Genomic DNA, 14335 nt, shown 5'->3' on the forward strand with positions numbered 1-14335 from the left:
CATCTATGAGTTGTGTACAGTCATTCCCATCTTAAAACTGAGAGGACGGAGGCACTGGAGGCCAGGTCACTTAATGTTGGGCACACAGTTAGCGTCAGAGCTGGGAGTGTGAGGTTTCTTCTGGGATCAGGCTGTGCTTTGCATCGAAACATTTTAGGTGGCAGAGCGGGACCTCCTCTTCTATGTCAGTTGAGGTTCATTGAGAAGCAGACACCAGGATGGGACTAGACATGCAAGACACTTATGGGGGAAACATCTGTGAAGGGTGTTGGCCTATAAAAGGAAGATACCAAGAAGGGCTGTGTGGTGGCTAACTGGACTCAAATGGAGCCCCGCAGTCATTTCTACACAGGGTGAGAGGCCCCTGGTCCCTGGTTAGTCCATCCTTGTGCAGATGAGGACTCCAAATCTACACTGTTTGATTGGTCCTACACTGACACAAGAAGGGAGGCTCCCTTTCCACTAAGGACTGTGGGTCTCCTCCCTCTCCCGTCTGCTGGAGCTGGACCATGAAGGTGTGTTGCAGGACTGGAGCAGAGCCGAGCAGGTGAAGCAGACCTGTCTAGCCGGAGAGGGCTGCCTCACTGCCATAATGGAACTGTTTGTATTCTTCACACTGCACCCCAAGGTGGGGAGCCCTGTTGGTGTTGAATTGGCACAACAACCGTGGTTCACGAGGGTTACTTGGAGGGAGCTGAAGGAGGTGGGGAGGACCTTCAGAATGTGTGTGGGTAAGGCTGACACCATGGGAGGAGGGAGAGAAGCAAGGGCACCACAGCCTGGTTGTGAGAAGTCTCAGTGGGCCAGGGAGGATCCCTGGGCAAGAGGTCTCTGAGGACTTTAGAACCTTGACATGCCCAGCCACCTGCTGGAGGCTCAGGTGAGCTCTGCAGACAATCCCAAGGTGTGACAGCTGGAGGTTGCAGGTAAACTCCGCCCTCTAGGCCTAGGCGACAGACACTCCTCGTGGCCACCACGGTACAGCTGCTGTACAGCACAGGTCACTCCCTTCTCCCCCATCTCCCCCAATGCTACTCTTGGGTCATCACAGACAGAAGAAAATGTCTTTCACACCTGGAGTCTTGTCAGGAAACCCTTCTTCTTTCCTTCCATTTTGAGCACCTGAATTGACTACTCTCTTGTATATACTCTGTTATATACACAGGGCGTTTCTTAGATACACAGTGTCAAACAAGGTGTGAAGATGTAACAGGGTGCAGAGTGGGGTCCCCTGAAAATAGCAGCGGCATCCAAGGTTGTGGAAGGGGGAAGTGGGTGATAGGGCATTTAAGGCATTTTGCATAACAGTGGCAAGTTAATAGCTGTGCTTTTCCTGACGGAAGAGGACTGCTGCCCAGGGTGGGGCGTGTTCATGACTAAGAGCGTGGAGTGACCCATGACATAGCCAGGGGAGGCGCATGCCCACCATGGAGGTCCCTGTGTCACTGGGCACTCTTGCCCTGACTAAACTGGCAAAAATGGCAGACGCTAACACATCATAGGAGGGGCCAGATATAAGGTCACGTAGGAAGTTCTGGGCCAAACATTTAAATGATGGTGGGCTGCCACACATGGGGGCCCGCCACGAGGTCTGGTGTGTAAGGGGGAAGCCACATGCCGTAAGATCTGGGGTAAGAAGGAGGAGGCCTGCTGGGGACCCTGCCTGCCTGGAGAAGACGGCGGCAGAGCTGATGGAGCGGCCTCACCACGCACGTGTGAGTGGATACGTGGGAGATGCTTGGAGCTGAACTGTGACCAGGAATGCTGAGTTGCAGACTTCTGCTTCTCCGAAGGGTGTACGCAGAAGTCACTCTCTTGTGACTGTGCCTCCCCGGACCCCCCCATGAGCCAGTGTAACACGGCACATGTTTTCCTGCACCATCACGTGGAGGCTGAGAGCAGCGCCCCACAGATCCTGAGGGAGAGAGCTGCCCCGAGGGGATGGCGACGCTGAAACCCACAGGCGCATGTTCCAGGAAGGATGGAGGTCTGTTTGTGTGGCTGGCTTAAGAACAGATAAGGAAACAGGGAACTTCTGGGCATGGGTTTGGCTTATAGCCTTTGGGGGAGCAAGGGAAGTGCTGGGTGTCACAGGAGAGGAGGGCTCTGAGCAGGAGTGTCTCAGCAGTGCCCCTCAGGTTGGGACCTTGTTAATAAAAACCTGTTTCCTTCAACACTAATTGTTGGGTCACGTGTCAAGGCGCCACGCGGTTGAGCCCCCGTTTGCTCGGTTACAGAGACATAGCAAGATGCCTCTTTGCTCGTCGTCACTCGCACCTCCATCGATTCGATGTCTTGGCACATTGCGAATCTCTCCCTCACAGGTGTGATCTAAGCCTGGATGAAATGAGAGCTTTGATGCTTCAGAGTGAAGTTTGCCACGGGTCTACGTCCGTTAAGGTGCTCAATTCAGGGACAGGTGGGTGTCGTTGTTGTTTTGGTGTCGTATGTCTTGGGTTCTGACGATGTTGCCATATGGGGTGTGCCTTCTTCAGCCCCCTTTTCTGCCCTCCTCTCCCCCTGCCCTTGTCCACTCAGTCACTCCTCCCCGTCTGGGGAACAGGAACATCAGCAGAAGTAAGGAAATATTTGTTCACAGCACTGGTTTACTTGTAGGCATAAAATTCAAAGACCTGAGAAATGTAAATTAGTGATTTTGGAGGCTTTTAAGGCTTTTTAGACTTGTCTGAAGTGTTTGAGGCTTGTTTGTCTAAAAATTTGCCATTCAAAATTCAGTTGTTATTTTAATTAACCTTATTAAAAAGAGAGCCCCTTTGTGATACATTAGGAGCTATATATTTTAGCCAAGTTTAAATCCATTTCCATTTCTTTTAAAAAAATATTTTATTTATTTTTAGTGAGAGGGGAAGGGAGACAGAAAGAAGGAGAGAAACATCGATTAGTTGCTTCTCACATGCCCCCAGTAGGGTACCAGGCCCACATCCCAGACATGTGCCCTGTCTGGGAATTGAACCAGTGACTTTTAGGTTCGCAGGCCTCAGTTCACAGGCCCTCATCACTCAGTCCACTGAGCCACACCAGCCAGGGCCCATTTCCATTTCATTCAGCTTTTTGGCTTCCTTAAACCTATCACTTTACATATTAACCTCCCCCCCACTCCACTTCTTGGTGAGACACGTGGGGAGGAGATAAACTTTGGTGGAGTAGAGTAGGGGGTAGAGTAGGTCGAGGAGCAGAACTGCTTGCAGTGAGCCTGTCTGCTTCTCCTGCAGTGGGGTCTGTGGGGGGAGACTCTGAGGGTTGAGAGGTGGGGTCTTCCCACTGCAGGCTTGCTTCTCTGTGGAGTGGGGATTAGAGCTGGTGTGGGGTCTGAGGTCCTTTTTCGAACAAATTGCCACCGTGTCACCCTCTTTGGTTGGCTGTCCTGAGAATGCAAGGAGCTTTGACACTTCCTGTTGATGTTTGGTGGCCACCTCCAAGGTGATGAGAACATGGCATTGTCTATACCTGTAGATGTAGAGTGTTTGGAAGAAAGCACCCACATAATAGAGGGGTGCATGCTTGCAAAGCCTGAAAAAATCATTGCATTCCAAGCTAGTAAAGTGCCCCTCTATGGAACTCCCAAACTGTCTTTGCTTTCAGCCTCTTTATCAGAGTCTGGCTTCCAAAGGCATTGGCATGGGGCTGGCTGGAACACGAACTCCTGACATGCAGCCTGTCTCCTGCTCTCTTAATCAGCCCAACGTGTCTACGGCTTTACTTAGTGTCAGTACTTGGGACCCGGACCGGAGGGTTGATCCTTTAATGATGTTGACTAACTGCTGCTCAACCCACGAGTCTGAAGGATTAGTCGGTGCAATCTTGCCCCTGACCTGGCGTGTGGAGTCCTGGATCCAATTATCTTCCTGTTTTCACTGTGCCCTTTGTGGCCTCAGGCAGCCTGGACAAGCTTGTCCTGGGTGATCAGCTCTAATTCCTCCAGGAGGCCCTGGATGATCCCTCCAGTATTCATTTCTGTTAGTTATTTCAGCCCATTTGGCACTTCTCTCTGTGGGAATTTGCAAAAGCTAATGAACCTGAAGGAAATTCAGCTAGTCAGTCATTGGTGCTGTGGGCTCATCTCTTAGGTGGAGGTCACGAGACTCAGCAGTGCATCTGTGTCTGAAGGCTCTCGAGTTCCACCCTGTAAACAGCTGGAGGAGCTGTCTATGTCCAGTAATCCTAGAAGAAGTGTTACATGATTCATCCTGCCTCTTAATAGAAATATTGAGTCGTGGCTGTACTGCCTGTTCAGAGAGTGTTCCAGGCCCTTCCCTGGCCCCGTTCTGTGTTTCAGATACTTTCGTGGCTGAGCCGATGAGCCCTGAGGCAGAACGCGGTGTGTCGTGTGTAATGATGATGTTCTTAGGACAAATAAGGAGTGAGCCTCACTTGGTCCAGGTCTCTGTGGACAGTATCCAGGCCAAGAATAAGCCATTAAAATGTTTTCACTGTGTTTCCCCTTTGCCATCTGCAACAGATTTGAGATGTTCCAATAATTTCAAAAGGAAAAAACAGTGTCTGAGTTTGACTACAGAGTGCGCGTGCACAGCGTGCCTGTGTGAACACCATCATTGCACTTCCTCGGCTTTTCCTGACCCGTTTCCAGTGACATCACTCCCGTGCCTCTCAGCCACCTGTCCTCTTCTCTGCCTGAGGATTCCAGGAGTGGATCCTGGGTGGGTGGGGGGGAGTGTCACTGACTCCTTGAATTTACAGGTGAGACAGGACCCAGGTGAGACATTTACTTTGTGCCATTGCTGGGACTGGCTCCCACCCCCCTCCTCCGGTGACTTGTTCTCTGTGTGTGGCTGCTTCCTCACAGGCACTCGTCCCTGGAAGCTGACAGAGGCTGATGACCTGCACCAAAATCACCATAAACAATGCTAACAGCTCAAACTTAATGAATACATACTTATGCCAGTCATGGTGCTAAGAACTTTAAATGAATGAACTCATTTAATCACAATTTCCCTAATGGTACTCCCATTTTACAGATTACTAAACTGAAGCTCAGTAATTGGCCTGAGGTTATACAGTTATTGGGTTGCAATATAACCCAGGTGGTCTGCTTTCTGAGCCTCTTAGATCCGGTTCTTCTTTCCCCTGGCTGCCCATTAGCATTGCCTGGGGGTCTGGGGAGCTTTCCATACTCTTCCTGTGCAGGCTTTTGCTCAGTCCAATCAAGTCAGCACTGAACTGTCCCAGGTGGGAGATGCAGTGTGCTTGCCAGCTTGAATTCTCCTGCACTGGTTTTTCCAGGGACCCTATTCTCTTCCCCTGCCAGTCATGGTTCAGGCCCCACTCCCAGGAGCCCCGCATCCCAACATTTCCTTTCCCCAGGAGGGAGCCATTTGGGGTCAGGCTGCACAAGTGTAGTGAGGAGTGGGGACAGATATCTGGATAATGAAGCATCCACTCAGCAGCTCCCCCCAGCCGTCTCTCTCCCATTCTGAGCTCTGCTTGTCCTCACCTCCGTGACCCACACGAGCGGGGGGCATGGTAACGTCATCACTGTCTAAACCAGTAGTTCTCAAAGTATGATCTGAGGACCCACGGACACTATCCTGAAAAGTAGATATTCAGCTACCTATTTGCAGAACACCAGATTTTCATCACAAATGTCAACCAAAACAGACTGAGTACAGAGGCAGATATAAGGTCCAGCTGTCTATTAAGCCAGATGCTAAAATAATTTTTGCAAAAATGTAAACACTGCCACTATTTTCACTGATTTTGGGGGAGGGAGATAAAAATTATGGTTATTTTGTAGAAGAATTATGTCATCCACATTAACATGTATTGGGTTTAGCCCTGGCTGGTGTGGCTCAGTTGGTAGGAGCGTTGCCCCGTAACTGAAGGATTGTGAGTTTGGTTCCTGCTCAGGACACAGGCCTGGGTTGTGGGGCAGATCCTGGGTTTGAGCGGCGCAGTCCCCAGTCAGGTGCATTTGGGAGGCAGCCGATCGATGTTTCTCTTTCACGTTGATGTTTCTCTCTCTCTTCCACTCTCTCTAAAAGCAAGGGGAAAAAATGTCCTTGGGTGAAGATAAAATAAATAAACAAACATGTAATGGGGTTTATTATTTTTTTAATGAATAAATATTTTAAAGATTTTCAGTTTTAATCACTGGAATGGTAAGTTGATAGATATAACCTACATAAACAAATGTTTTTGGAATCCTTGATAATCTTGAAGTATAAAGGGGTCCAGAGACCTTAAGCTTTGAGAAATGCTGACCTAAATTATCCATTGTTTTTTTGGGAAGCCCAATCTCAGTTCAACTTGGAGGGGAATTGGCAGAAGAATGGTGGCTTTAATTTATGTTATTATGCTATAATCATCTATTTTCTGTCAGAATTTTGAATAGTCTCAGTTTGGGGTGGCTTTTCATTTTTGTATTTAGGGAAGTACCGGGTTGGTGATCAGATCTAAAACGGAGTGAGGTTCTGAGGTCGGAATGTAAGAGGGCAGCTGGGAATGGGGAAGATGGTGGCTTTCCTCACTAACCCCGGGACGGAGCAGCCTTTACCAGGAAGCGGTGACACTGAAGCATGGGGTGGGGGCTGGGGGGCTGTTGAAGAAAGGGAGCTGAGCAGGGCGTTTGCCAAGAGGCTGAGGGTCTACCCTGCCAGTGGCCCTGCTGCTCACAAACACCAGCCAGACTGGCCCTGCAGACTGTGATGAGCACCTTCCTGCACCCCAGCACTGGCTCCGCACCCACTCTGAGCTCTTGGCTCTGACACTGTGGTCTTGGCTCTGCCCTTGGTCCTCTGGCTTCTGTTTGTGCTGGAACCCAGGCCTTTCCTAGCGGGCTGTGACGGGCTGTCCCGGCTCTCAGTCTTGTGTGCTGGCAGGAGTCCCTGTTCCAGCTTCAGCTCCATGGACTTGGACACCGGCCACTTGGCCAGTACTCTGGCCAGGCCAGCCTTGACCCCAAGGGAGGCCGTGGAGGATTTCAGCAAAGATATTAGGACAGAGCAGCCTGTTTACAGAAGTTCCTCTGTGTAGATTGGCACCCGAACTGAGTTGTCACCTGTGCTGGATGCAGGGATTACTTGAAGGGGAATGCCAGGGAGTGAGCTGGGGCCCAGCCAGGGACTCCATGCAGCTGGAGTTCTGCACTCTCAACCATTCTACATAATGAAATATTCTCATTTTAAGTCTTAATTATTATTCTTTCAGTGAAATACTATCTTAAAAATAATTATTTGCTACTCTTTGCTAACTTCCTTCTATGTGCCAGGTGAAGGGATTCATTCGTTTTACAATTATTTATTGAACATGAACTACAAACCAAGCATTGTTCAAGAAGCAGCGAACAAAGCAGGCAAAAAAAAAAAATCCTTGTCTTCATGGAGCTGGCATTTTAGTCTGGGAGGAGGCCGACCATAAACTAGCAAACGAAGTTTATAGTGTGTCAGATGGTCCTAAGTGCTGTGGATAAAAACCAAGATGGTAAATTGGAAAAGATGAAGAAAAACTATCTCTGTTTACAGATGACATGATCTTATATGTAGAAAAGCCTAACGATTCCACCAAATACCATCAGAACTAATAAATCCAGCAAAGTCGCAGTGTATAAAATCAACCGCTATTGATCACTAACATGAATGTAAAGTAATTCACTTCCCATGGATAGAAAGGGAAGTCATGCCACGTGGTGATGCCGGTGCGATACGTTCGTCATCACGTGCTGTCAATGCTGACGTTAGTGGTTACAGCTGTAGTCAGGAAACTTTGCAAAGCAGCTAGGAATTTGGGAGGAAGAGGTAGGAAATTTAAGGCAAGAACCGGAAAATCCTAAACTGTCAGAATACTATAAAACTGTTGTTGTGAAAGAGAAAACTGTCATTAGACAGGGCCATGGGACTGTCACCTTGCATCACTCTGCACTGGGCTTTCCTGGAGTCCTCAGGGCCCTGAGAGAGTAGAAGCATAACAGCAAAATATGGCCTTTATGGCAGAATCCTCCCAGCACCCTGCTCAGGCACCAGACTTTGAGAGAAACATCGATGGGTTGCCTTCCATACCCTGACTGGGGACCAAAACCTGCAACTCAGGCATGTGCCCTGACCCAAAATTGAAGTGGTGACCTTTTGGTTTGCAGGATGATGCCCACCTGAACCACATCAGTCAGAGCCATTTCAGAGTTTTCACAGTGGTAGGTAGAGGTGGAGGTAGGGGAGGGGAAGAAGGGAAGTACAGCATGATGTTATTTTAAAAATATTATCGTGCCTTCATCAAAATCTACCAGTTCACTTAAAAAGCCCATGGAAATATAAAAAGCATACCCTAGAATTGTCAAAGCAATTGTGGAAAAGGACACATTTGGAGGACTCTCCGTCCTTGATTTCAAGACTCATCACAAGGCACTCAAAATTCTGTGGTATTGGCACAGGACAGACAGACAGATGGATGGGACAGCTGGAGAGTCCTGAAATGAACCCACATACCATCAGTGGATTTGGGGGCAATGTTGCCAAGGCAGTTGTTGGGAAAATAAAATGGTGTCTGAACAACTAGATAAAAATAGAAAAAGTTAAGCTTGGTCCCTACCTCACACTGGACACAGAAGTAAATTGAGATGTTTGTTATATCTTCACAAAAATTCTAGCATTACAAGCTTTGTAGGAAAACAAGGGAGAATATCTTTCTGACTTTAAGATAGGCAGAGGTTTCTTCGAGAAGACCCCCAAAGAGCTAAACATGTGAACCAATAAACTGATAAATTGGTCTTTATCAAAATTGAAAACTGTTGTTTATCAAAAGACATTATTAAGAGAAAAAAAGGCAATCTCAAAAGTAGGAAAAATACCTTCAATGCAGTATATGTCACAAAAATTCATGTCTATATACAAGGGATTTATACCCAGAATATATAAAGAATTCCTAGATAAATAATAAAAAGGCAACACAGTTTTTAAAAATGGGCAAAAGACTTGAACAGATATTTTATAAAAGTATGAAAATGGTCAATGAACATAAAAATGTGGTCAACATCTTAAGTCTTTAGAGAAATGCATATTTAAACCATAGTGAGGTGACATTGCACTCCCTCCACGATACCTAAAAACAGAAAAGCCGGACAATGCTGACGGGGACGGGGAGAAGCTAGGGCTCTCATAGATTGCTGATAGGAGAGTAAATGGTACAACCATTTAGAAAAACTGTTAGGCAGAAACCTACGCTTTAACCCAGAAATTGCATTCCTGGGGATTTACAGAAGAGAAATGGAAACATATGTCCACAAAAGACTGGTCCATGAATGTTTACATCAGCTTTATTCATAATAAGTCCAAACTGGAAAGAACCCAAATGTTCATCAGTAAGAGATTGGACAAATTGTGGAATGTTCCTCAATGGCAAATGACTCAGTCATAAAAAAAAGAAGGAACTGCTAATTAGCAAAGCAGCATGGGTGACTTATTTGCATGAAAGAATGCAGACGGAAAAGAGTACGTCCTGTACAGTTCCCTCTATGTAAGTTCAGGAACTGGCAAAGCTAACGAGGGTGATGAAAAGGAGAGCCGGCCTGCGGTTCCCTGTGGACTCTCTGAAAGGGGCACGAGGACACTTTCTGGAGGTGATGGGAACATGCTGTAACCTCAGCTGGCACTATGGTCACACAGGTCGTTAATTGACCAGAACACATGCACTTAAGCTCTGTGCATTTCACTGTGTATAAATTTTACCTTAATAATAATAATAAAAATACCGTAATTCATGTTGAGGCAGAGGGAAAGCAGGGAAGCCAGCAGGGAGGCTGTTACGACAGTCCAGGCACGAGATGGTGGTGGGAGATGTAAGAAGCGGCCAGCCTTGGGATCTATTTTGGAGGGAGGTTTAGGACTGGTTAGGCCAGAGGCAAGAGTCTGGTTAAAGCAGGATAAGTGAGTCCGTGAAGCTTATTTATTTATTTTATTTGCACATTTTACTCTGAACCCTTCTCTTTCTAAAATAATTTGAGGCTAATTATAACAAAGGGCTTGTATTTAATAAGACTGAGAAGACACATAACTAAAATAGAAAATTGAAACCAGAAGACAGAAGCAGCAAATGTCTGTTTTGGGGGACTGATATGAGAAAGCTAAGTTCAGGAATCTCTGCCCAGTTTCTCTGGCTGGCACCTGCTGATGGGTTGCAAGGAGGCAGTGGGGGTCTTTTAACATCAGAGGAAAGATAGCTCAAATTATAGACCCTGCAGTACTGAATCAAGTTGACTTCAGTGGAAGAAAAGTATATCTGCCTTTTAGAGACTCTCTAGGCTTATAAAACTAAAAATATACATTTTGGTAGAATTTGATTTGTGACAGAATATTATGTCATAAAGGTCTGGTACATCAAGTGCTCTGCAAAGAAATGAGGGCTGTTTTCGGGGAAACTACCTTCCTTCTGTTTGAGACTGAATTTAAGCAGAAATGTAGATAGCGTGGGGTATAATTTCAGATCAAATCCAAGCCTGAGTATATTCCCCATACATTTATGGAACCATTATCGTTTAAACACACTGCAAACCGACATCCTGATGTGGGCCTTGAGCTTGGTTCGACTATGTCAAGTCTAAGTGAAGGCAGCTATTGACATAGTAGAAATGCTGTGAAAGTGGGTGCTGAAACACGCCATTCACCGATTGATCGTCACCAGTGTAGACAATTCATGAGGTTGCCAGCTGGATGAGAGGGGAGCCTTGTCAATGTTGGATGTTCTTTAAGAACAATGAACAGATCAGAAATGGTTGAAGAAAGGGGAGAACTTATATGTGGGGAAGATGTTAACCATATGTGCCAGTAGGGCAGTCAATCAGATCAAGCCTAGTCTCAGTTCTGGAACAGTTGCTTGACTTCTGGAAATGGACCAAGCTAAGTGAGTGCTTAAATCAACAACAGAGGATTAGTGGCAAACTCCTGTTGGCATTGCCCATCGAATCTAATAGCAAAGATCGCCGTCTCATGCGGAGACTGGGGGAAGGAAAGTAAATGTCAGAAGCAATTTATATGCCCCAAGATGGCTAAATTCGGGGTTGATTCTTCAGCAAATGTGATTGCAATTTATTTCAAACTGGTGGGTAACACGACCCCAGATGGATACCACTAATGACAAGGTCGTAATTCTCCATCAACAGTATAAATGGGGAGAATGAAATATGAAGAGAACTATGAACAGTTGGAAGCTTTGAGGGGTTTGTTTGCTCCCAGTGGTTTGGGTTTGGCTATAGCTGAGTGGTGGTGTAAGGTGAGGAAGGGCTTGCCACCATGTGGGTGAGGTGATGCTCAGGAAGCTCACCTGGTCACAAGGATGTGCTGATGTCAGAGGCTCACTGGAGTACAATGTAGGGGTTGGCCAGAGATAGGCTGGGCCCCCAGAGTCCCAGGTTTTCTCCAGCTTAACAATGAGGGGCAGCATGGGGTAGGGGCCAGACCTCCGTGGGGCACCTGAGGATCTGGTTTCTGGCCCTTGTTGTGCCACTTACGGGGTGACTGTGGTTGGACACGTCTTTTGACCTCCCTGAGCCTAGACATTTCCATCTGTTGCACGGGGTCAGTGCTTCCTGTCCTGCTTAGCCTCTTGTAGAGGGTTGTTGTTAGCATCTGGGGAACAGAAGACACATGGGCCCTTTGAAAAAGCCCGCAGATATTAATATCTTTACAGTTGTTTTTTATTATTTGCTGGTAACTAACTCCAGTGGGAGCCGGAGCTGGAGCTGGAGCCACGCAATCGTTCATACTCGAGCCTGGAGATATTTTAGGAAATAATCAATACAAGATGCACTGGGTTGGAGCCACGATAAGAGTCATAAATCTTGACAGTGTGCTGTTTGATAAGATTAATACTTGAGAGAAACACATAAAAACCTACAGGAGGAGAAAACAAAGTGCAGTTGGGGAGAGAGCTTAGGCCCATGTGGAGACAGAACCATCTAAGGAAGGTTGGCTCTCACCCTGCTGTGGTAGGGCGACTACACACACAGGCGCACACGCTCACGTGCGCACACCACAGTGTGCACACATGTGCAGTGTGTACACCATGGACACAGGCACGGGCACACGTATGCACACACGTGCACACAGACAACAAACACCACCTCGTTAGCTGGGTCTCGGGAGGGACTGGCGAGTAAGGAAGACTAGCGTTCATTTTAACAATGGGCAGGGGACCCCGTCTTCGAAGGAAATGCCCCCTGCCTCTGATACATTAAGGTGAAACAGTAACAGGGGTCTGTCCCGTCTCTCTTCTCACTGGTTGAGAAGCGTGTGCACATGTCGCTGTGGGATTTGCGGCAGTTGTGTGCAGCCAGCGAGACGGGGGAATGAAGGGGGTTTAGTGACGAAGCCTGACATGCTCTAGGTTAGAAAGAAAAGTGAAGAATATTGCTCTTCCTGTGTCTTCAAACCTTCCAGTCTTCTGTCTTTGTCAAGACTGTCACCTGGACGAGAGCCAGGCATCCCCTGCAGGTCGGAGGTCAGTGCAGAGAGGCTGCAGGCAGGCCCATGCGGGTGTTGGGCTCGGGGGCGCCAGAAGCAAACCTGGTTAAGGCACCTCGAGGCCCAAGGGGAATCTGTGAGGAGGCTGGCCTGCATGCAGACACAGTTGACTTTCTGTTGTGTAAGAAAATTGTCTTTAAGCACTTCATATGTGGTCAGAGACTAGACGGTCTCATAGAAAAGGATGAACACGCCCTGGCTGGTGTGGCTCAGTAGGTTGGAGCATCGTCCAACCGCCCCAGGTTGCGGTTAGATCCCAGGTCAGGGTGCATACGGGAGGCAACTGATCCATGTTTCTCTGTCACATCGATGTTTCTCTCTCTGCCCTGTCTCTCTAAAAGCAGTGAAAAAATGTCCTTGGGTGAGGACTTAAAAAAAGCATGGAAACATTTACTTATGTAGGATGATGGAATTAATTTTCATTTAAAAACTGCTCTGTGTTGCATTTTTATTATAAAAATAAATGTTTATTATAACAAATGTTAATTCAGAAGGTCAAAAGCATAAAGAAACCTTGACATTGGTCTGTCCTGTTTTCAGGCAGAGAAAAAAAATTTTGTCAGTGGAAGCCTTGTCATAGGAGAAGTCCTCTCCACAGCAGATGTAGCCACAGTGGTAAAGGTGAGAGGGACTGGACACCTGCCCCTCCTGAGCTGACACTTAGTTTCGAATGACAAGGAGTAAGATCAGAATCCTGCAGGTGTCAGGCTATCGTGGGAACAGATGTTTGTGAAAGGGTACTGCTGGTAACCCATCTCCCAACCTTCTCTTTGATCGTTACATTCAATCCTGTATTTGCGTTTTCTTTGCTTTTCTTTTTGTTTAGTTCTATTGTATTGTGTCAATCAATTATTTTTATTTGTTCAATTTTGTAAAAACAGTATCATAATCATTTGTGATTTACATTCTTCACTTAAATATTATCACGAATGGATGCATATGGTTGCTTGCCACTGCACTTGTATTTATCTTTTTAAATGTTTTTACGTTAGAGTGATAATGCTCATGGGAAGCTACAAAAATAGTGCATGGAGCCATGAGAACTTTTACCCAGTTTTCTTCGGCGGCGACACCGTACTGAGCTGTAGCGCAGGATACAACCAGGAAATCAACACTCACACCGTGTGGTAACCAGGGTGCTGATCTCAATCAGATTTCACAGCTTTACACTCTCGGTCGTCTGTGTGTCTGTGTGTGTGGCTCGGTGCAGTTGGTCCCATATATACATTCACACAGCCACTGCCACAACCAGGATATGGAACGGTTTCATTGTCACTGAGATGCATAGTGTAACCTGTTTGCAGTTGCCCGCAGCCCCCACCACCCCTGCTTTTTTGTCAACCACTAATCTATTCTCTGTCTTCATAATTTTGCCATTTTGAGAATGACATACACATGGAAGTTTGCTCGCTTTGGACTGCTGTGTGGAATTCCTTTGTGTGGATATGCCCTGCACTTGGAAGTCTTAGGCTTCTCCATTTTGGCAACCAAGTGGGTTTAAAATGCACTGTGGGGCTTGCTGTGCGTGTTCCAGCTCACCAAAGGTGGGGAACAGGGCAGCTCGAAGTGCGTGACTACTGTGGCCCCCGGCAGAGGCTCATTCATGTGGCCCTGCATATGCTCTCCCTTCCTTGTGGACACCCCTAAGCCTCAGAATTAGTTCCTGCATCCAAGCTTCCAGTCTGATGTTCCCATAGGGAACAGTTATTACTAGAACACGAAGAGAGAATGATCAGACAAGAAGCTAGGTGGGTCATTGGTGAGTCCAAGGTGGCAATTATTTCTGTTCTGCAGTGTAGTCATTTAAAAATATATAGAACTTAAAAACAAAGAAATCCAGGATTGCCAAC

The 14335-nt window shown here is 46.9% G+C and overlaps 1 protein-coding gene across 1 annotated transcript in view; it reads left to right on the forward strand.

Annotated features, from left to right (window-relative positions):
- Nucleotides 1–11139: 11139 nt before the first annotated feature.
- The window catches only part of ACOXL (acyl-CoA oxidase like), a 270737-nt gene continuing 267541 nt past the window's right edge, over nt 11140–14335 (forward strand). The window contains 2 exon segments of the mRNA XM_053924460.1: nt 11140–11235; nt 13026–13106. Of these exon segments, the coding sequence (XP_053780435.1) occupies nt 11140–11235; nt 13026–13106 (177 nt within the window).

The sequence above is a fragment of the Desmodus rotundus genome, chromosome 5 (assembly GCF_022682495.2).
Source record: "Desmodus rotundus isolate HL8 chromosome 5, HLdesRot8A.1, whole genome shotgun sequence".
In the NCBI taxonomy this organism is placed as follows: Eukaryota; Metazoa; Chordata; class Mammalia; order Chiroptera; family Phyllostomidae; genus Desmodus; species Desmodus rotundus.